General features: G+C 53.3%; 1 protein-coding gene across 1 annotated transcript; it reads right to left on the bottom strand.

Moving 5' to 3' along the window:
• Positions 1–232: 232 nt before the first annotated feature.
• Loxl1 (lysyl oxidase like 1) lies at positions 233–23,023 on the bottom strand. The gene is made up of 7 exons (XM_041679681.1): positions 21,530–23,023; positions 8,274–8,382; positions 4,970–5,107; positions 4,422–4,578; positions 3,841–3,936; positions 1,792–1,907; positions 233–554 (listed from the first exon to the last, which is right to left on the bottom strand). Exons 1-7 carry the CDS (start codon positions 22,713–22,715, stop codon positions 548–550), a joined length of 1,809 nt encoding a protein of 602 aa, XP_041535615.1. The 5' UTR covers positions 22,716–23,023; the 3' UTR covers positions 233–547.
• Between the last annotated feature and the right edge of the window lie 912 nt (positions 23,024–23,935).

Raw genomic sequence — 23,935 nt, 5'->3', positions numbered from 1 at the left:
GGCCCCAGCCACTCAGTAAGATGGGGTCCTTTACCCGAGAAGACAGCTTGGCCTCGGGCTAGACCCCACAGCATTTCCATGATGGCTACGTCTGGCATCCCAGAGGATTGCTGGCACCCTGGCAGGCCAGAAGTCACCCTTTCCACATGTTCCTGCACAAAGACTGAAACCCTGGACCACCTCCAGGGCAGGCCCCAGCTGTGGTCCACCTAGCCACTAGGCCAACGCAGACTCCAGACTAGAAAACCCTTGTTTTATTCAGCACCCGGGCAATCTTGCTGTGTGGAATGGCCAAAATATAAAAATTAAAAACCAACAACAGACAGAATGATGTTGTAGAGGAGAATTAGGTACAAAATGGGGTCTGGCATCCAGAATCCCTGTGGTTTGGGTCCACGTTCACTCCCTGAGGCCGGCAGGGAGGGATGCCCCAGCCGCCAGCTGCCCTTGCCCTTGGGCTAGGGGGCTGGGCTTCTTGGGGGAGGCTGCCTGGGAACAGGGCCTGCTTTTTAAGGAGAGACAAGTGGGGAGGCTGTCCACTCAGAAATCAGGACCTGAGGAAAGAAAGAGAATTGGTCAATGGCATGACATCTGTGAGGTGGCCCACCTCGCTGACAGATTCCTTCTACAGATGGGGCAGGCAGAGGGCTCCATCTCCCCGGGAGTGTGGGCTCAGGGCAGAGGGGCAGAACACTCAGGCCCCCACCTTTGGGGGCACAGTCTCAGCATGCTTCACAGCCTCCCACAGCTGTCCCCGGTTCTTGTCAGGAAATGCTTCTCTGGTTGTTATTTTCTAATTCTGCCCTCCCCCTTTTTTCCTTTCTCCTCTTCAGAAAAATGATGGAAAGCCATGTGTGTCAGTCCCGTGGCCTTTCTGGGAACACTCTGTGCAGCTTCCTGTGCACGCTGGCCCGGCGGCCTGCCTGTGGTCAGGGTCACGGGGATCCTCTAATAAGATTCAAGGCTTTCCAAGCACTGATGTAGCGAGGTCTTGGAAGCAAGGGCCTTGGCCTCCACAGTTCCAGTCCTTAGGGGAGCACAGGGTGCCCCAGATGCTTGTGTCTACCCTTTGAGGGCCCTGATGGTGCTAATGGGATCCCTGTGGTCTGAGTCACATCCTCATGGGCCTTGAAGAGCAAGAAGGCACTGGAAACTCAGGCCTATGGAAGCCAAGTGGCCTGCACAGAGAAGGACTTGGTCTTTTCGCCTATCTGCGGTGTCCTGGGTGATGGTAGCTGATTCTACTCCTTAGTAACCTGAACTCTGTACTGAAGTAGAGGTATCAGGACCCATTCTTTCATATGTGAGCCTATGACTGGGAGTAATCATTGATAAAAGAGCTGTCTCTAGATGTGCTCTGGCCCTGGTCACACACTCAACCCTGACCCTGGTCACACACTCAGCCCTGACCCCACAGGCTTAACCTCCATGTGCTGGAGACCCGGGCACGCTGGCATCAGGCCAAAAGTCCGCATCCCCAGCTTGTGCGGTGTGTGAGAAAGGTAGTTCTGAGAGCAAGGGAGTTATCAGAACATGGATCTGCAGACTGGGATTGCAGAGGCCATGCACTTCACCAAACCATTCTGCCTTCTGCCAGTTTTGATCTGAAAATCCCAGGGTGCCACAGGATTGGACGTCAGAACCCCATAGCCCGAGCCCCATCACTAGCACTCAGCTCAGGGCTGGTACAGACAAAGGTCTTCCTTTTAGAAGACCATAGCTGTGTTTGGCCATCAATGACCCAGGCAGGAACGTGCTCAGGACAGGAGTTGGGGGTGGGCAAACACGTACTGGACAATTTTGCAGTTTGTTGTAGAAACGTAGCGACCTGTGTAGTGAATGTTGCATCTCACTACGTTGTTGGTAAAGTCGGACTCCAAAACTATGTACTTGGGGTTCACGTGCACCTGGAGAAGAAAAATGGAGAAAGGGGGCCTGTCAGGAAGCTGCATCCCACCTTGTCACCAAAGAAGGTAGTGGAGAGGCTACAGACACAGAAGTGACAGGGAGGGAGACAAGGAGGTGGAGACAGACACAAGGGACAAAGATCTGGGACGAAGAGACAAAGGTGGGAGAGAAGGAATAGTTATGGTTCAAGAAAACACCAGCAAGAGGAAATCACAAACTTCCCCAGAGTCAGAGCCCATTCCAGGAAGGCCCAGCAGAGGGCACTGTTGCCAGCTTCTGCCCCAGAGTGAGGGCTGGAACTGGGCTACTTGACTCCAACACTTAAAATCCCTGTCCAGGTGACAGATATTGAGGGCTCAACCCATGCCAGGGTATTTACCGTGCCCTGAAGCCAACTTTGTTGAGAGGACGGCCCAAGCATGTCCTGTACTCTTTGTCTGAAAGAGTTAAAGACCAACCATAACAGGTTGGGTGAGCAGGGACCAGTCACTGCAGGACATTTAAGAAGGAATACGGCTGAGCTGGGTGTACAGCTATGACAGAGCACCTGCCTAGCACACATGGACCCCCATCTGCAGTCTCTTTCTCTCTCACACACACACAACTAATTAATTAATTAGAAAAACAAAGCTTTAAAAAGGACGGGCTGGGGCTGGAGAGATGGCTCAGCAGTTAAGAGCATCTCCTGCTATTCCAAAGGTCCTGAGTTCAATTCCCAGCAACCGCATGGTGGCTCACAACCATCTGTAATGAGGTCAGGTGCCCTCTTCTGGCCTGAAGGCATATATTGTATATTAAATAATTAAATATTTAAGAAAAAAAAAGGACGGGCTGGAGAGATGACTCAGCTCTTAAGAAGGTTGACAGCTCTTCCAGAGGATCCAGGTTTGGTCCCTGGCACCCACACGGCAGCTCACAACCCTTTGTACTTCAGTCCCAGGGGATCTGGGGCCATTTTATGATCTCTGGAGGTGCTGTTCACACACAGTGCGCAGATATACACATAGGCAAAACCCATATAGAGAAAAAGAAATTTAAAAAATCAGAAAATCTTTAAAAAGGCCAAGTGTGACTTGAAATCGTAGTGTCCTCCTCACAGCCTGAACTGTGTACGTTTATACGGTCAGTTTGCCCACTGCCTGGATCTCAGAGGGGCCTTCATTAGTCTTTGATGATAGCTCACAGGTAGGACTCACTCACACGCACCCTGTGGAGCAGAACTCAGGTGGGGCAGCCGTGAGTGGCTTCTGCTTTGTGCTCTGAGGTCCACCTCTCCACCAGCCTCTGTGGGCAGCAAGAGTCACCACCCATGGCTCTGCCCACACAGAACTTTGGTATGGAGTAGGTCTAAGACATCTGACAGATTATCCCCACCCTCCATGTGCTTGCATGAAGGATTTAACTTCCTGGGGTCAGGCCATGGGGCCACGACCCTCTATTGCACGTCTGTAATGGTGTGCTAAGCTGGGCTGTGTGTCATTTGCACACATTTCTACTCGTCCCAGTACCAAAGGGAATGACTGGCAGGGTAAGCTCAGGACACTCCATGAAGCAAGAGGGGACTTTTGGTCACAGACTCCCTGGGGTTTGGCACATGTCCTGCAAGGAGCTGAGAGCCTGCCATTCCACACATGGGAGGATGGGCTGACTGACTCTCTGGGTTCTTTGTCACTTTGAGATAATAATGCCATCCTCACCTCTCCTGTAGCTATGCCAGGGCTGAAGATTCCTTGCAATCTATTGGGGGAGAAAAGTGTGTCTGCTTAGACACACCTGATCAGAGAGGACTAGAATTTCAGTGGTGAAGATGGCAACCCAGCTGAGCAGCTGGGGAGGTGGGGACACAGCCAGAGAAGGGAACGTCTTTTAGAAGAGGGAGAAGATGACCCTGGGCGTCAAGTTGGGGAGAATGTTCCAGGTTGTGAGGCCCACCTTGAGGATGTAGTTCCCAGGCTGCACATCGGTTATGTCAATCCACTGGCAGTCGATGTCTGCGTTGTAGGTGTCGTAGCAGCCTGGACTCAGGCCCTGGGGAAAGGGATGAAAGGAGAGGCTGCATCTCAGAGCCACCCCCATGCCCATCCAAGGCATTCTGGGGCCTTCTGCCTCTGTGCTTCCTCCCTGGCCTGGGCCTCACTGAGCCACTAGGTGGATGAACCAAGCAGAAGATGGAGATGCCATGGGCAGACTGGGTGACAAATATGGCCGAAGAAAAGTATGGAAAGTTAGATGGGCGTATGGATGTTTTGTGGTTTGGGATAGACCTCTGTCCCTCTTTAGACAAATGAGATATGGTGTTATCTAGACAGTGTGACAATGCTCTTTCATCTCCAAGTCAAACACCCCTTGGGATGAGGAAGGAAGAGGCTTTTGCAGGGCCTTGTGATAGCCTCAGGACTGGCAAGAAGATCCTCAACCAGAACCAACTGGGCACAGCCTAGGCACTTGCCCATTCTTTACTTGGCTGGCCCACTCCCATCCATGCTGTATCCACCCTGCCACACTAGCCCAACCTGTGTGTGAGAGGTGCATGCATAGCGCTTGAGGTTGCCGAAGTCACACGTGCTATCCTCCAGGCAGAAGCTGGCCTTGTGTCCCTCGGCCACTTTCTTGCCCGTGGCTGCATCAAGCAGGTCATAGTGGCTGAACTCGTCCATGCTGTGGTAATGTCTGGGGGAGGAAAGAGAAGAAGGCCTAGTTTCCCTGGGACTGTCCCTCACATTCCCCTCATGAGGTGACTTCCTAATCACTGCGCCCTTCTGTTCATCTCTGGTGCTAGATCACCTCAGAACCCCGCCTCCTCCTGCTCCTTACTTCTTTTCTAGACTCCTTCCTGCCCCCATGGGCAAAACTCTGCATTCTAGACATTTCCATCCCCTACCAAGGCTGATGGCTCTATGGTCCATCTTTCAACTCAGTTTTGCGGAAGGCCTTTGGCCAGCAATAATTTTCTAGGACAAGAACAAACACCTGCATCCCCCCCAGAGCTAATGGGAAGACTCAGGCACCGGGGGCCCTGGCTCGGGAGAGGAAGTAGTAAAGGTCACTCAGTCTCACTTACTGGTGGCAACTGTGCCACTCCCAGGTGTGGCGTGGCCGGTTGGGGAGAAAGTCTGCTGTGCCCTGGTTTTTCACACGCTGGGGGAAACGCAGCAACACTCGGAGGTCGTAGTCGGTGGCCTCAGGGGCATAGGCTGTGCTGTGGGGACAGGCAGGGAGATTGGAATGGCACTATAACACCAAAAGTCATTTTATGCTAGCTACAACAGGCCCTGTGTCCAGCCTTTAGCTGCTGTTCTCTCAGCCCCTTCCTGCCCCAAAGATACTGACATTTGACCCACACATGACAGTGAGGTCTGGCCTCTTCTCTCATGACACTACCCAGACCTGGCTTCCTTTCCTTTCTGGCCTTCTGTGTGTGACTGAGAGCTGTTAACAGACTCAGTCCACAAACTTCCAGCTAGGGCTAGCACCCGCCATCACCCTGGGAGAGGTTGGGGGTCACATCAAAATCTTTGAAGGATAATTTAAGAATAAACAGTTCTGGGTCCTATGGAGACAGCCCAGCTGGTATAAGTGTTTGCCTTGAAAGCACTGAGAACTGAGTCCAATCCTCGGAAGCCTCGTAAACACCCAACCATGGAGTTGTGTGCTTCTAATGCCAGCCCTGGGGAGGTGGAGACAGGGGGATTCCCTGGAGCTTGCTGGCCAGCTAGCCTTGCCAGCTAACTGGTGAAAGACTCTGTCTCAAAAGGGGTAGCCAACATCCTGGAAGATGTTGTGCAAGGTTGTCCTTCGGCCTTAACTTGTATATGAACACACATCACCTGCACACATACTAAAATAAATAATAAAAGTAGAGCCTATCAGCCATACCCAGGGACATCCAAACTCTTCCTTCTTCTGGACAGGGCCTTAACTGGTGACCAAAGCATTGCGTGTCTTTTGTGTGCGGCTGAAAGCTAGGCCTGCACATCTTGGGTAAATCTTCATGTTCCTGGGCCTATGCGCTCGTCTGCTCTGCTGCTACAGGTTGAACGCCAGCTCCAAGAGCTGTTCTCCCATAAGACTTTTCTCATTCCCCTTCCTCCCACACTGTTTGCATGATCACAGCTCTAAGCTCATTTAGCTTCCTAGTCCCAGTTCAGTCCCCTCCTCCAGGAAGTCTGCCATGATTATTGTACTTAGAAGCATCCTGGTGAGCTCTCCCAGTACTACCTACAGCTCACTCTGATGGCACATGCATCCTGGGCTGGTGCAGGTACGATCAGACCATCTCTCCATGATGGCCTGGCCTCAGGACCAGCAATGTGCTCTCTCCCTTCTGGAAGCCTGTTCTTCATTCATGTGTGATGTTAAATTCCCAGCAGAAGCAGGGAAGAAAGAGAAAAGAGGGATTTCTCTTGTGAGAGGACACACACACACACACACACACACACACACACGAGAGAGAGAGAGAGAGAGAGAGAGAGAGAGAGAGAGAGAGAGAGAGAAACAAACAGGAAGACAGGAAGCCTGGTTGGGCTGCCGGCTCCCCTCTTTGCAGCTGACCGCTGACAGCTGTCCTGGCTGGCCTCATTTGGGGCCAGGTTGTAAGGCGAGAGGAGAGAGGTGGCCCATTGTGGGGATTAGCTCTCTCTGAGAATGTCTGGACAGCAGGCAGCTCAGACTCCTGTCTGCCAGTACTTAAGGCCCTTGGCCCTGTCTGGAGGAGGCTTGGAATCTGTCTGTGTCTGGGTTGAAACAAAACATCCTCCTTGCCTGTTTGGTGAAATCCTGCCCTGCTGTTCGGCTCAGAACATCGTGGGAAACCAGCAGGATCTAGCGTCTAGGCCCAGCTTGGTCACAGGCTTGTGGTGAGACTTGAAGCAACACCCCCTCCCCTTCTCTGGGTTCAGCCTGCAGTGTGGGACCTGGCCCAGGGCTCCAGCCCACACTTGAACTGGCTGGAGATCCTCCCACTGCAAGGCCCCAGCTCTGCAGGCCTTTCAGTAATCCTTTACCCAGGCCCCTCCCTCTTTGACCTTACTCAGCCCCAGATCTAACCCCAAGCCCCAGAGCCCTGCATCCTGGCTCTCACTCTACTCCTGCTGCCTGCTTACTTCTGTCCTCAGAGCCTGGAGCGAGGGGTCACTCACTCCAGCTAGCTGGAGAAGTCACCCAGGACAGGGGCCGGCTGTATTCTCCTCACCCAACTGGGAGCTCAGGGCTGGACACTTGAGATGCTCCAAGATGTATTGAGAATTTGGCTTTAACGATTCAGACTCGTGCAGGCCACCACAGAGACTGAGCCCTTATCACTGGAGGATAAAGGCTGGTCTCTTCTCAAGGACAAGAGACACAGACAAGGCCTGATGGTCAGGTTAACTGAGTGGCTGCCCATGGATGGTCCCCAGAATAAGGACACTTTGCCCATCTGGGATAATAGGGGCTTTCCCCTGAGTGTCAATCAGCTGCTCCACCCATCACTCCGATTGGTGTCATTTTAAAGTCTTTACCAAAGGCCTTATTAAAGAAGGAACAAATTGAGTCATATGCTAATGAAAGTGCTTTATCTTCTCACAAACAGGTGAGAGAGTTTCTGGTCAGTTAATCAGAGGGGGCACAGCGCTAAAGGTCTAAAATAAACCAATGTTGACATTCCAAAGGGTTTCCTAGAGAGTAAAAGGTTAAGAGAGTTCACATGTAAAAATAAATAAAGAACAATTTTTTTTAAAGTGGGCAATTAAGGGGAAAAAAATATACTTTTGGCACCCCTGTCTAGAAGAGCAACAGATCAATGTCCCCTTTAGCCAGGTCTTTTAGCACAGCCGCTAAGCAGAATATAAGCTGCTGACCATCCCGCGGTAAGACCTGCTGGAGCAGGATGGGTGTGCTCTGGTCTGAACTCAGGGCAACGCTCTCCTCCTCTGTCCGGGACGGTACCTAACTGAGGCCTCACTGTTCCCCATGCCTACCAATTCCAGGCTATGATCAGACGATAACCTGGTCAGACAAAGCCACACCTATCCTCACCCTGCAGCGCTGTGCCCTCCATCCAGGACTTCCCTGACACCCACGCTGACCACTGGAAATACAGATAGGACCAATTTCAGTTCCTTTCATTGTGCCCTAGTCTCCTAATGGGGCAGCCCATTCTGCCAGGGCTGGTGTTACGATTGATGTCGTATTAATGATGTATTAAAGGTCCTTGTGGGTAATGTATGTAGGCTAGGAGGAACCCACTCCTTCCCTTTTCTTCACTCCTTAAGCCAGGCAAGATGGAGGTCAGGGCTCTGAGAGGCTCAGATACTTTGCCAGGCTTTGGGTGACTCCTATGGACTACTGCGTGGCCCTATGCTTCATTCACCCCCAGCGCTCCTTACCTGGCCAGGCACTTCTCCTCCGCTGCACATCGCAAGGAGTACAGGTGGGCTCTCTGCACATACGTGGATGCCTGCACGTAGTTGGGGTCTGGGACCAAGTCAGGGAGGCCTAGAGAGAGCGGGAGAGGAAGAGCACAGTACCAAGAGGGTCAGGCTGGTTACTGCTGCCTCCAAGGCCCTCCTCCACCAAACTATTGGCCATTGTCCCTGGCCAGTGGGGTCCTGGGTTTGGGAGGTCAGCAGCAGTAACTGCCTCTACAGCTTGGTGGCACGGGAGAGTGGGGACAGTCCTAGAAGGTCTGGAATGTGAACCAGACTCAGGAACTGGAAGGAAGAGGTGTCTGGAAGGTGGAATGGCATGTCATGAGTAAAGGCTTAGAGACGGGACTAAGGAGACCAAGGAATTTCCTGGCAGAGCTGCTCCCTCTGTCCTTGCTCCCCAGATCTTTGCATACTAGCCAAGACACTCCTCTCACCTCTAGAGCCAGCCTTCTTCAAGGACCACCAGGACAGCCTGGGCTTCAGGCCCAGGGTGGGCCCCAGAAGGTTCATGGGCAGAGGTAGGTGGGCGTTAATTGGTCGGAGGGGATGGGCAGGAAGAAAACACACTCCCTGAGCCAGCAGAGGTCTCAGCCTGGTGCCAGCTGAGCTGCTCAGGATATGCTCTTCTTGGCACCTGCTGCCACTTCTGGCCATCAGACTCTAAACCAGCCCACAACCATCCCCTGTGGGCAACTTAAGGGAGGGCCTGGCTCCCACTCTACCCCTACAGGGCCCGGGGGAAGTCTAAAAACTGCTCCAACCGTTCTTTGTGACCACTTGTTCTCTAGGCTACACCAGGGTCAGGAGCTTCCCTTTTTCTTTCACCAGTAAGAGTCTGAGTAAGTTACCAGGAATAAGCACAAACCATAGGCAGGTATCAGAGCCATCTCATAATGGCATAAGGACAGGATGATCTTGAGGTTGGAGTGAGGGCACAGGTGGAGGGGGAACTGTTGGTGGCGGTGGTGGGGTTGAGCCTCGTTCTACAGTCAGCTTACAGCTGGGCACCTGGGACTTCTAAATTCTCTCTTTCCTAGGGCCTTGGGGATTCTGTCTGGCAAATGATAAAAAGAGACTGCAAGTTCTTCTAGCATCTTAGTCTTCTGCCCTTGGGGAGTGGGGAAGAGTAAAGGCAGGCAAGGCAAAGTGGGGTGCTTCTAGGCCCCCTGTTTACCAATCCCTCCCATCAGCTTAAAGGTCCTGGCAATGAGGCAAAGGGAAGTCTGGATTCATAGCCTTTGACAGAGGTGTGTGCCTATACACACACACACACACACACACACACACACCCCATACACAAACACGCACACACACACCACATATCCCACACACCGCACACACACCACACACACACACAAACATGCACACACCACACACACAAACACGAACACACACACCGCACATGCACACACACAAACACACACATACCACACATACACCACACACACACAAACATGCACACACACCGCACACACACACCGCACACACACACCGCACACATACAAACATGTACACACTGCATGCACACACACCGCATGCACACATACCACCCACACAAACATGCACATACAACATATACATATTCACACTTATATATATCCCTTGGGCTCCTGCCCTGGACCTGTTCTCCTTGGGGCCTGGGCCTCAGGGGCAGCCTGATCTGGGCAGCCAGGGTGACCTCACCTACTTGGAATGGAGAAGTTTAGAGTACAGGGTGGGTGAGGATGAGGTGGCTCCTGGCAAGTGGGGGACTTCTTGGCCAGCCTAGGCTCTATGACATGAGCCACCTGGAATGTTTGCAGTCATTTCCCAGGGGACCCTCGAGACCTCAAACCAGCTGGGAGATGGTTCTCACCCACTGGTTCCCAGAAGCTTCTGGAAGGGGGATAAGGAAGAGAGGAGGGGTCCCATTTCCTCACCCTCTAGCAACTCGGCAATAGGTGGGTGTGGCAGCCGGGCCTAAGCCTCCTGGGCCCAACATTCAGCACCAGACAGTCTGCCGCTCCCATCCCAGGCCCGATTTCAACAAATACTACACAGACGGCTCCACCGAGCTTTCCTGGCCCAGCCCTTCCTCGCTAGGCTGTTCTGTGAGCTGGCTGTGCAATGCTGGACAGCCAGAGGAGCCAGAGTCCCAGACCAGGGGCACTTGGGGCCAGTTACATTGCTCTTGTTCTCTGATGGAGCTTGTTCCTGGCCACAGACGGAGCCCAGTGACCACACAGGAAGTCCTGGCCTAGGTTACACAGCGGGTATGGATTCTGGTTACACACTGATCCCTGATCCTGGTCACACTTTGACTTGACCATGGTCACTCATTGAGGTTTAACTCTTGCATCACATACTGAGTCCCGGCCTGGTCACACATAGAATCCTGATTCTGGTCACATACTGGACTGGGACTCTTACCGCACACGGAGCCCTGATCCTGGTCACACCGAACCCTGATCCTGCTCATATTGAGACCTCACCACACACTGAGCCCAGACCCTGGTTACACACTAAACTTAGATTCATCAGACACTGAGCCCTGATCCTGGACACACTGAACCTGGATCTATCAACATCTCTGAATCTTATTACTGTTGTCCTCAGTTTCTTTCTCTAGATAGGAAACTAGAAAAGCCCTGCAAAAGGAACTGTCTTGACATCAGCCATTCTTTCCGGTTCTGATGGAGCTTTAGTCTCAGCCCAGAAGCTTCTGGGAGACGTTACCTGGAGAGCACACTGGAGAGACTAGGGACAGGCTGCTGTTCAGTCTCAGCACTGATTCCCACCTCTTGCCTCAGGAAGCCTTCCCTGATTGGTGGTGACATTGTGGGGTGCACATACTCCCCCCTCACTACTGGGATTTCCTCATATTCCTCTGTGGGTTCCTTTTGTCCAGATGGGGGCCTCTCTAAAGGCAGGGCCTACATCCTACTCACGGTTAGCAGGCCACATCCTCTGTTTCTTAAGCAGTTAGCGGCCCTAATACACATTCATAGTGTGTGCCCCAGAGCATACTACATCTGTGGGAGTGCGAGGAGGTCATGTCGAGAGGGCGATGGATGTGTTTATATTCACACAGTGAGTCAGGGCAGTTTAGGGAGAGCCTATGTCTCAGCTTCCTCCTGCCATTCTTTTTATACAAATAAACTTGGGGCTGCAGAGACAACTTAGCAGTTTAGAGCACTCGTTGCTCTTGTAGAGGACCTGGGTTCCATTCCCAGCACCCAGATGGCAGCTCACAGCCATCTGTAACTCTAGTTCCAGGGGATTCTGACACCCTCTTCTGACCCCTGTGGGCACTGCCTACATACGGTACACATACATGTAGGCAAAACACTCATACAAATCAAATCAAATCAATCAATCAATAGACTTTTTGACGTCTGCTCTCCACACGAAGGCACAGACTTTGGTGCAGTTTGGCAAGGTGCCGACAAAGGTATGCTGCCATTAAGTACACCACCACAGAACCAGGAAAATGTCCCTATCTCTGGCACATACCAATGGGGCTTTTAAATCACTGTAGATTGCTTTTGCCTTTTTTAGAAGTTACAGGAAATCACTCCTGTCATGAACTTAGCATTGTCTTTGATTTTGGCCACACCAGAGCCCCCACGACTCGCCCAGCTCCTCACACCCCCACTGTGCCCCCATCCGTATCATGCCCTGGCTATCCTGAGAGTTCAGGCCTGGTCTCCCATCTCACCCTGGGGACCTCCTGCTGAGGTCCCCAGGGATACAGGCCCTTCCCTTAGCCAGTATGTTTTTCCAGAATGGAACAAAGCCTCCTTCTCCAGGCTGTGATCCCAGGGGACATTCTGGCAGCAGCCAGCCTTGGGCTCTCTTTCCCTTTGTGGGGTTTGAATATGGGGGAAGGTTGTCTGATTGAAGGGAGATAAGAAAGCCTTGCACAGAGGTCAGCAGGCATAGGGCTGGGGAGTCGGGTCTGAGTTATCGGCTTGTAGGGCACAAGCAAGGTGGTCAGTGTGGGAATGAAGTCCAGATATAATATGGTCACCCCTGTTCCAGGCTGGGTCAAATTCAGGGGTGCCATCAGTTATGGGACATAATTCTGAGGTGGGGTGGGGGATCGGATATATTTTCTGACAAGCTTGGAGTCTATCACCCAACCCTCAGGTCTGGACCTGGAGACTAAAAACATGGTTTCTGATACTGTTTTGTGAAACTCTCATGTCTTTCTGACTATGGAGAATGAGATAAATTTCATGTCTGATTAGTTCAGAAATAAAAGAAGGAAACTGGTCCATGACCCGTGTACAGCGTCTCTCATCTCTCAGGCTTCACTTCCGGTCTCGTTAGGTATGTCCAGAACACTTGCCAATCTCTATGGACTGTGCAGTTCATGTCAGATGGGGCTGTGTTTAAATACAAATGAGACCTGGGCCCGGTAACTCATACCTTTAATCCCAGCACTTGGTAGGTAGAGGGAGATGAATTTATGAATTTGAGGCCAGCCTAGTCTACAAATTGAGTTCCACGACAGCCAGGGCTACACAGAGAGACCATGCTGCCAAAACGGTTTAAAAAAAAAATGGACCTAGGTTCAGTTTCCAGCATCCACATGGCAGCTCAAAACCATTTGGAACTCCAGTGTCAGGGAATTTCATACCCTCTTCTAATATCTTTTGGAATCAAGCATGAATGTGATGCACATACATGCATGTTGACAAAACATTCATATACATAAAACATACATGATAGTCTTACAGGACCTCTACTGTGTCTTGATTTTTTTCCAGTCACTGGAAACCTTCAGGACCTTTTGCATGGCTTGGCACTGCTCAAGAGGAGTCTGCCTTCCCAGGATGCCATCTGCCTGGTCTCCTGGGAAGGAGTGGCCTTGAGTCCTGTCCCACACACAGGACACAATGGATGACATACTCTTACAGATTTGCTAGCATGCATGTCCCTTTTGAACTGACAGGGGACCTCCAGACCTGCTCAGCGTCCTCCCTAGTCTCAGAGTCACAGGATGGGAGTGGATTAGAGCCCCAAGACTATTGGACAGCCTTCCTCTGCTGCCCCCTCGGAGGGTGACTGGGTCCTATCAATGATGGCTGAGCTCTGCCCCTCCTGTTCTAGATGTGCATGTGGCCCTCTCCAGACCTCTCTGCCTCCATGTGTCTGCACGGATCTCCTCATACCCCAGGCCTGGAGCACTGTGCCAGGCCCCTGTATTCATTCTTCCCTAGGAAGGGTTGTGCTGTCCATAGCCTGGGCCAGGATACTGGGAACACTGAATCAGAGGACAGTAAAGACCCCTGGGATAACCAAAGCTGGGACTCAGCTGGGGAGGGCCTGGGTGTGAGCAAACCAGGTCCCAAGCCATTATGCAGGCAGAGAGCTGTCCTGCCATGGTGGGCCCCTAGGCTAAGATAATGAAGATCCAGCCCAGGGAAAGGCCAAACATTGCATTTCAGCTCTGTCCTCCGTGGCAGCCAGGGCTCCATGCAAGGACCAGCCACACTGTTCCTGCAGCCAATGGCCTCAGGACAAGCCTACCCTGTCCTCCCATCTTAGGCTAGGTCTGATACACTCCCATGATGGCAGTGACCATGAGCATCTTCCTGGGCAGGCTCTGAGTGGGGTCTTCTGGTGCCTAAGACTCCGGAGGTTAGACTGCCATTGCTGTGTTGACCTTCTCAGTGTACCGGCCCGTTCCCCTATCTGAGGTTCAGTTTCCCTATCTGAAAGATGCAGGGAAGACTAAACTAACTGGCTCTTGGGCACAGGTTGGATGGATCCATAAACACTTGGAGATAAAAATACTTTTTTTTTTTTGGAGCTATTCAATCCATTCTTCAGCCTTGGGCAAGAGCCCGAGACCTCTCCCGACCTCATCAGTCAGGAAATTATCCCACTGACCGACCCAAACCCTTCCTGGCTCATGAGAAATCTCTTCCCTCCAGCCCAGTACATATGTGCCCATGTGCAAGTCTATAGGTCCCGTTTTCCTCTAGCTCTGCAGGTTCTGTGGGGTCCTAACCCTCCCCTGGCATCCATGTTCCCTAAGCCCCTGCTGCTGGGGCTTTCAGAGGCTGGGGAGTGGAATCCAGCAGAGTCCTAATCTCTTGAGCCCAGGACCGGAGGATAAACACAGTCCAGCAGAAACCCATCAGGCGGCTGGGAAGTATGTGCCGAGTAGGATGTTTTGGCAGTGAACACAGCCAGACTCCAGAGGAGCCCCTAGGTGGGGAGAGCCGAAAGCTCTGCCCAGCTCAGACTTGAATAAAGATGAGCCAGCGTGGGACAGAGCTGGCAGCTCCCAAACCCAGGAAATGATTAGCTAATAATTGAAACATTAAGCTGTCAGCACCCGCCCAGAGGTGTTCCACCTGTTCTTGCTAGCTTGGAGGCAAAGGTTATCTCCAGAAGCCACTCTGCCCCATGGTGAAGGGGCAATTCCAGGCTGGGGAAGGGGGACTATGATGGCTACAGAACCAGGTCTAGAACCTTCAGTGGCTCCCAACTGCCTAAAGAGTGGAGCCTAGACATTTCAGGATGGCAGCGGAGGCCTTCTGTGGTCTGTCCTTAACCTGCCGGAACGCTGAACTGTAAGCTCCAGTAAGCAGCTGCTAACACGGCAGCTTGACCTCTCTGTCTCTAAACTCTGAGCTCACTGTGCACTTCTGCGCATGTATGCCTCCCTCCCACCCTCACGGCTGATTATGCTCACACCAGGGCGAAGCCATCATTAGGTCCAGAGCCCACCTGTCAAGCTCGACTTCCTCCCCCAGCACCCTGCTTCCTCTTACAGCACTCACCCCTCTTCCCAGCTACACGCTTCTAGCCCAGCCGTGTTCCTACAGTGGCCTCCTAGTACACAGAGTGTAGAGACCAAAGACTTCACAGTGGCCACCAATGTTCTCTGTCGTCTGAGCCCTGTTAACCTTTCTGCCCAGGCTCCAATTTCATCTCTATTTCCGCTTCACTCAATCTAAGCATGCTGGAGCACACTTGGGGCGTCTTTGGACCACCCCCACTCCCCACCCCGTCGGTAACACTCTCCCTGCAGATGGCTGGATGGCTCATGCATGTGCCTCCTTCGAGTCTGGGTTCAGATGTCACCTTCTTGAGGCCTTTGGTGGTCACCTCTGGAAACTGCTCCCTTCCCCCTACTCCTGATCTCCTTAGCTGCTTCTATTTTTTTTTCCTCAGCACCTACCACTTTACCTATGAATTATATCTGTAAATGGCAACACAAGGTCCCAAAAGGCAAGCATTTCATGTTTCTTTTTTGCTAATTCCCAGCTGTAAGTGTTCAGCACACAGAATGGGGCTAACATATACCCACCAGATGACTACATGTCCTCAAGAGATGTCATCTACAGTCCTCAGCTGGACAGGAGCTCCTGAGAGCAGTCGACTTTATGGGCATTGCCATCATTGCCTGCACTGAGCTGCAAGCCTGGGTATCCCTTATGTACAGTAGGAAGCTGGGAGCTGGACCCTTAAGCCAGGTGTCTGGTTTCTTTCTGGCTGGCTGAGAGTCAGAGAGGGCAAGAATGGGTCTAAGGCACTGTTAACCTACCTGCCCAGGTGCTGGGGAGCCAGTGAGCAAGTGTGTGAATGCCTGTACCCACAAGGACTCTGAGAATCACCTGCCTATGGAAGCCTATCTTCATTGTCAAGCAGTGCTGGCATTAGTTCCTAAGACCTTTTTATTTGGGGCTTGGGAACCCATGGTTCCAGCTGGCCCATGAGCAGAGAGAAGGGTGGGCTGTCTCCTAAGGTTTGACACTTTTGACAGCACTGGCCTCCAACACTCTCCTTTCTGTCTGCCATTCTGACTCCCTCCCCACTTCCTGGAAAACAGCTAGATTCCTGGTTTCCAGGGACTTATCACAAGGGGGGAGGGCAAAGGACCCAGGCCCAGCCCTTACTCTGTAATCCTGAATCCCCACAAAACACCCTAGGTCCAGCTGCAGTGGGGAGGAGGCGGTTAGGTCAGGCCATGGGTGGGAACAAGGCCCAGCCTCTCCTTCCAGGCCCCCATGCTGCTCCCATGCTGCCCCGCAGGAATGCTGGGCATAGGAATTGGAAGCAGGTGTGGGCTGCCTGGCTGGACTTCTGGCAGCCTCCTGCTCCCTCCCTCTCCTGCTTGTTCTAGCCACCGCCTGAGGAGTTTTCCATGTGTTCTTGGCTTGGAAGGAAGTGGGGTGGACTCTAGCAGGGTGCTCCTGGGGAGAGGTGCCCCTCCTGAGTACAAAGGTCTGTGAAGATACCGCACCCCGGGGCATCAGGAAAAAGGAAAGATGGGGGACAGAACTCTAGCTAAGCCTAGCAGTAGCCTGATGCCAGAAAAGGCACTAAGGACTCTCCATATCCCCATTTCTATCTCTGCTACCAACCCCAACAACTGGGGGGGGGGGGTGGACAGGATCTTAACCTCAAGGCAAAAACAAAACAAAACAACAACAAAACCTTGGTTTTTCCCCCAAGAAGTTCAGACCGAAGAGTCACTGAACACCGAGTTAGGTGATACTGTAAAACACTGAGTGAGGGGGCACAGTGAGGGGGTGGACGCCCTTCCTAGGTGGCCCTGGCTTCCCGGAGCTGCAGTTCCCTCCTGTACAGAGTGGCAAGAGCACTATCCTGCCCTGTAACTCTACCTAGGGCTGCTGGGTGACCTAAGTGAGGAAGTGGGAAGAGCGCTTGGCGAGGCATAACTCATTTATAAGCAGTGGCTGCTACCATCAAACATTTGTTTAAACAAGAGCCAGCTCCGCAGAGACGTCCAGGCTGAGGGCAGGGGAGTGGAGGCCATATGAGAGGGTAGCCAGCCAGGAGACAGGAAGTCGGCCCGGAACCCTGCCTGTTCCCTCAGACACCCACACCCCGCGCTTGTTGCCACTTACCTGTATGACCCTCTACAGCTGTCTCTGTTACAACCAGTACCAAAATTGCTATTGAATGATTGAATACATGAACAAAGGAACAAAGGAGTAAATGAAGCGTGTATGATAAGCAGTAACACAGAGAACAATTAAAAACGATGCATAGCTATGAACACAGCGTGCATTTATGCGGACCAGCGCATTACTCTCACCAGTGCATGCAGAGGGAGGCTGTGCCCCAGAGATGCCCAGCTGGCAGAGGGGCAGGACTCTTGTCCTGTTTCTCATTTCTTATCTTGTATGGTGTCACTGTGCCATCTTACTAGGCTCCCTCTTCTCACCCTCCTGGGGCCTGTGATCTGTGTCACTAAGAGCTTGTGGGAACAAATGCAGTCATGAAATCCCACATGTAGGTCACAAGGCTCAGAAGGTGGGTGCGGTTTACAGCAAGCTGCTGCTCCATCCCTGCCTGAAGGCTCTAGCTCTGGGAGCTTGCTGGATAGAGGCCTCTGCCTTCCCGTGCATCTACTCAAAGCTCTGTGGAGGAGAGCAGAGGACCCGGAGGCGAAGTCAGGCTGAGGAAACTGGGAATCAGGCTCAGGTGAATGAGGGGCAGCTGGGGTGAAAGCAGGGAGCCAGGGCTGCTCCCAGGAACTGAGGGCCTCTGCCGCTCAGGAGGCTGGTTAGAAAGGGCACTACCCTGGGAACACCCTGAGATGTTCAGGAAACGTGATCCCAGGAGCAGCACAAGGGTTGGTGGCTGTGGATGCCCAATAAAGAGGAGGAGAAAAGGAAGAACCTCAGATTCTGAGGTGCTAGGTGCAAGTGTCAAGATCCAATTGGCCTTGTCAAGCCAGGGATGAATGAGGCATGCCAGGCAAGTCTGACACAGCCATCAGGGGTCCCCTGATGGACAGCCACCTTTGTGACCTGTTCCAGATCCAGCAGATAATGTCTTTCACAGACAATGGTACTGCAGGAGCCTTAGATCAATGAGGCAGGCTAAGTTAGAAGGGGGAATCCCGATCTTGTGGGGCTGTGGGGCATCTCAGCATTGAGAGCTCTAGCTCAAAGAATGTGAGGCTGTGACAAGCAGGAGCTGGAGCAAGGATGCTGGGGGAGGAGGGCCTGACAGCAGTCTCAAGGAGAGGTGGCATGTGGTTGGCACAGAGCAGGGGACCTAGAAGACCTGGGAGGCAGGCAGTTGCTCCCCAGCCCTCTCTGAGTAGATGTGCAATAGATGAATGAGAGTTCTGAGCCTCCACAAACCCTCCTTCTCTGTGACCTGTTCTAGCGTCCGGAGACAATGGCACTGCAGAAGCTCTGAGCAGTCCGGCACCCAGCATGAGGAGAAAGAGGAGAAGGCTGCTGAGGCAGAAACTGAGCTCAGGACAGACACTTGGAAGCCACATACATAAGGGGGGACGTGGGCGGTGCTCACATGTGTTTGCTGTTGTAAGGACAGATCCACACCCACACACAAGCACAGCCTGCCAGCGCTGGGCCTCAGACCCCTGGATGTGTGGCCAGGAGGGATGAAGTCAGCCTCGGAGAATCCGCCCTGGGCTCCCACACCAAGCCTGGGGGGCTGATCTCAAGTACAAGGCTTGGACTTCACTGGGCTGGGATTTTCCATGGTCCTAGACCAGCAGGGTGGGAGGATGGAACCAATATCAGGGGAGTCTACTGTCCCTTTGCTGGCCTCTTTGGGGGCCCCACACTAGCATGTACCATAACTCCATCCCCGTATCCTATTTTTCTTGATAGTTGAAGGAGGGAGAACTTAAAAGATGCTTTTCACCATCCCCTGCACGCTTGACCACCTCCTCTGAGAAGTCCTCCCGGAACTTCTGGAGCAGAGGCTCTCAGCATTCATTACAGATGTTCTTCCTGCCCAGTCGGATTCACTCCCAGTTCCTGGGATTTTGTTTGTTTGTTGTTTATCAAGACAGAGTTTCTCTGTATAACAGCTCTGGCTGTCCTGGAACTCGCTCTGTAGACCAGGCTGGCCTCCATCTCATAGGGATCCACCTGCCTCTGCATCCTGATTGCTGGAATTAAAGGCGTGCTCTACCACCATCCAGCCCAGCTCCCGTGATTTTTTGAAGTGGAATTCGGAACCCCACGCAGAGCTGAATTATGGACATGTCAGAGTGGGTGCTCCCCCAGGATGAAGGAGACTCTCCTCCGAACCTCCCACAGTGTCTGCTCCCAACATTGATCTATTCCCACACCAATGTGTCCTTTCTGCTGGGCTTCTCTCAGGGAAGAGCCTGAATTTGATGTGTGCCAGCCTGTATACATAGAATACTGCCTTCAGGGGAGAAGTGTATTTGATCTGAACTGAACGGTGGGACTCTAGGATAGTAGTTGGAGCCTGCAGAGCACCAAGCACCCCATTCCAGACACGGGCCTTGCCCTGTTTGATCCTCCTCCGAACCAAATGACTTCCTTGAAAGTTCACAGGCCACAGAGGGGCCCTAGAAAACCACTGGCTCAAGGCCCAGATGTGCAGTGCCTGGCCTGCCTCTGCCAGCCTTGTGGCATTTGAGGCCTTGGTTTTCTCCTCAGTTCAGAGGTGGGGCCCTCCTGGCTGAGTTTCTCCGAGCTGAGGTCTTACATTCTAAGGAAAGGAGCCACAAAAGTCAAGCACTTGATAGGTAAAGCACCCCCTCCTCCAAGGGGCTCCTGGGGCAAGTCAGCGCAAATCTATACTAGACTGCTGCAGGCGGCATCAAGCTGGTGACAAAGGGCTCGATGCATTTTCACCATCCATGTTTGGCATTGCATCATAGGAGCCCCAACCCCCTGTTATGATTTACCCTCAGCTCCTGTGGTTTTCAAAGTGGGGTTCAGAACAAGACTCAGTTCTAGTGGATATGTGGATATGTCACAGTAGGTGCCCCCTGCCTTCTGGACTCTCTGTCCCCTGGCCTTCAGCCCTGGGGCCCACTAAGCAGCAGCTCTTCAGTCTTGATCAGATTCAGCATTTATCCGATGCTGACAGAGGCTGAGGAGCCAGGTGGTCTGGGCACCAGCACCCTTGGGTCATACAGGCTCGTCTTCACCTGACAGCCCTGATATAGCAACCCTGGTATGGAGCAGAGGCTTGTGGGCAGAAGGCACTGCCCTCAGGGTGTGCTGTGTGTGCACTGAGAACTGAGCGGAAACCTTGACCAGGGAGTAGACAGTCCTGTATGGAGAACACCAGCAAAGGGGATTCTAGGACAGCAGAGGACGGGCCGGTGGCCATCCGGCACTGGCCAGACACAACAGTTGGCCCCTGTCACAGTAACAGCACATGTGGAAGCTGCCCATCTGGCAGAGGAAGACTGCTCCACCCTGACCCTTGTGTGCAGATGACCTGGCCTTCCCAAGAATAGGTCACATTTCCATCCCTGGGGAAGCCAGGGGGTGGCCTGTCTCCAGACATTTCCCAGGACTCTCCCCCAGAGCCAAGATGAAAGTGAACCAGTAGAGCATTGGCCTGATTATGTCTTAGGGAACATCAACAAGCACAGGACCCAAGATAAGTAATATTTAATATGATATTCTTAAAAAGCAATATCAATACAAAAAATCTGCTATGAACAAATATCCTGTTTCAGATAAAGACAGGATCCATATTGATTTCTTCAAATTTTTTGATTTTGCCTCAGTTATGGAACCATTACTGGGCCTATTTAAAATTTGAACATATTTGTTGATAACAGATTTTTAATGCACTGAAATATTACTTATTTTCATTACTCGGGTTTTTGTAGTGCTCCATTGGATTTTATGCCCTGGCCAGTGGGCTCTGGCATCCCAGTCTTATGGGCTCCCCTCAGGGATCTGCAAGCTAGGTCTGTTCAAGGGTTGCTCTTTGACCTCCTACTTAACTCACCAAGGGCCAGCTCGCTCACAGAGGTCCAGGCATGGGGACACTGCTGTACCCCCAGAAGCAGCCTTAAGCCCTCTTGACCCTGAAGGTCCAGGGTTCCCACAATCGATCCTTGCCTCACCCTTTGCATACAGTAATTTCTGAGTCTTAGGAGATTCCCTGACTGGAAGGGGGAGATGCAGGGAGAAGGGCTTTCCCCACTTGTCCCTAGATGACCCCAGTCAGATCTGTAAAGTACTTCTTAAAGCTTGGCTAGTTCTTCCTGGATTACTCCAAAGCCAGAGTTAGAAAACAGGCCTGCCAGGCAGGCCGCTGACCCTAGTAATGAGTGGATTCAGGGCAGGCGGGGAGGAGAGTTAAACCACTCTTGACTACACCTGTGCTCAGCCACTACCTGGAAACCTCTGGTAAAAGACAGAGGATCTGCACCCCTCAGGCAGCATTCACCTGTGACCAGAATGCCGAGCCAAGACGGTACTCACCGCGACCATTCTGGTTGGGTCGGTACACACTACCCACGCTGAGCCGGCCCTGCTGGGCGCCGTTTCGCTCCCCACCCGGCGAAGGCGCATCAGAACTGCGCACAGGCAGGTACGGCGGCTCCAGCACGCGGAATGGAGGCTGTGGCTCCACCGCACGCGGAGGGACGTAGGCCTCGGGCGGCACATTGGCTGCATAGGGAGGGTACCATCCCAGACGGGGATCACTAGCGTAGGTGCCACCGGCTCCGGCGGGGGCCTGAGCTGCATCGGTGCTGGGATCGGGGTAGGCCTGCTCGAAGCCCGGGGTGCCTTCATTGTACAGGCTGTGGGAGTAGCGACGGTCAAGGCCGTCGGAGGGTTGGGGTTGAGGCTGCGGCTGGGGCTGGGGCTGCGGTGCATATGGCCTCTCCGGGGCTGGGTAGAAGCCCTGGGCCGGGTACTCTGGCTGCTCCTCGCCGCCACCGCCGTACTCCTCGTAGCGTGCCCGGGGTTGGGGTTGGAAAGGATAGATGACCCCAGCCGAGGCTACAGCTGCAGCCCCCGCGCCCATGCCGCCTCCCGCACCGCGGTAGTACACGTAGCCCTGTTCGTAGGTCCGCGATGCGGGATCGTAGTTCTCATATTGATTCACGAAGGGCGCCTGCGGGTAGGGGAACTGTTGTGGGTAGGAGGATGGCTGGCGGTAGGTGGTGGCGAAGGCCGAGGCCGAGACCGAGGAGGAGGTGGAGCCCCCGTGCCGTTGCTGGGAGACCGAGGTGCGAGCCCGAGCCATGCCTGAGCTGTCCCCGACGGCCACCTCTCGCCAGTTGTCGGGCACCTGGCCAAAGCCGAAAGGGTGCCGCGTTTGACCTCGCACAGTGTCCGAACCCACGCGCCCGGGCAGGGGCAGGGACGGCGCCTGCCGACGCCGGGGTCTCCCCTGGCTGCGCCGCTGAGACGTTTGGGGCGCGCCTGCCAGCAGCACTCTGGAGCTACTCTCTCCTCGTTGGGGCCCGGCCGGCACGTACTCAGAGCCCGAGTTGAGCAAGCTGTACACCTGCCCATTGTTCTCCCACTGGATCAGTTGCCGCCAGCGTCCCGGGTCCGAACCCTGTCCTGGCTGCGTCTGCTGCCCATGCACTAGGACGCACAGGCAGGCGCCCCACACCAGGGTCCCCAGCTGGCTGCCGGCTCCGGCCAGAGCCATAGTGGCCCTTCTGCAGAGGCCGGGTAGGCAGAGAGTCTCTCAGGAGTGGGCCCCGGTGGGTGCTTCTCTTCCCACGGCCTCGAGGACAGGAAGGCTCCTTGCCTGCCCAAGCTCTAGCTTTGTCCATCCTGGCCTTGTCCCGAGCGGGACGGCTCCTCCGATGACAGCATTTCGAGGCCAAGGGGTCAGGGCAGGGCAGGGGCGGTGCCCAGGGCTGCACGAGGCTTTCCGCAGGGCACGAACGGGCAGGACCTCCTGGGGCCCTTACATGGCCAGCCCCACACTGACTGGTCGCTGGCTAGGCAGGCGCTTTCCTACTCTGAATGAATAAGCAACAGGCTGGAAGTGTCTGGAGGTTTCAGGAACCCGGTCCGCCTGCTGGGGCCTCCTCCGCGGGGCCCTATGGCCCGCCGGGTTTTAGCTATGTGGCCTGTCCCACAAGCAGTACTCCCTCAGTCCTTGTAGCTTCCAGCCAAGCCACAGACCTTCCTCTGAGGAAGGGAATGAGGCTGGGAGTAGGAGGGGGCCCCTGGGGACTCAGCTCTGTTAAGTGGGGTTTCTGGCAAGCACCACGGGGTTAGGATGTGGGCACTACCCTGCTGGTTCCACTTTACTCTGGACACAGTTTTCCTGAACTCCACTTTCCTCATTGGCTTCACCTCTTCCCAGGCCTCTTGGGGAGCCTTGACTTTCGTCTCCAAAGCTATGGCTAAAAGATGTCTTTGCTAGTGAGCCTCCCTGGGAAGATGCCTACCTCTAGCTGGGGCTACCCTGAGGACATTTGGCATTTGGCCCTGAGTACAAAGACACTGGACCTTTAGCTCTTCCAGCTGGTCCTAGTCTACGGCATGGAGACTTCAGAGTGTGTGTGTGTGTGTGTGTGTGTGTGTGTGTGTGTGTGTGTGTCTGAGCTGAGCAGGATTTGGGAGTTCATGGCAGATACTGACTTCATGCATCCCCAGTGGTTTCTGTCCTGTTTCATGAGTCTACTTTAGTCAGAAATAATCTGAGTTATACACATGGTTAAGATGAGCCCAGCAGTTGGCTGCTTTAGATACGGAATAGGGTCTTTGTGAGCAGAGAAATCATTAGCATGAAACAGTAGAGAGGGAGAACCAAGGCTTGGGAATCTTAAGTGTGCTCCTCACCAACTCTGATCTAGTGGTCACATTTGATCAATGGGAGATCATTCCACCCAGCTCCATTTGTTCTGGCAGATT

This window comes from Microtus oregoni, unplaced genomic scaffold (genome assembly GCF_018167655.1).
Source record: "Microtus oregoni isolate MIOR12 unplaced genomic scaffold, Mior012 000032F_ref0000030, whole genome shotgun sequence".
Lineage (NCBI taxonomy): Eukaryota > Metazoa > Chordata > Mammalia > Rodentia > Cricetidae > Microtus > Microtus oregoni.
The sequence above is the reverse complement of the archived record's forward strand: the minus strand, read 5'-3'. Positions and strand labels throughout refer to the sequence as shown.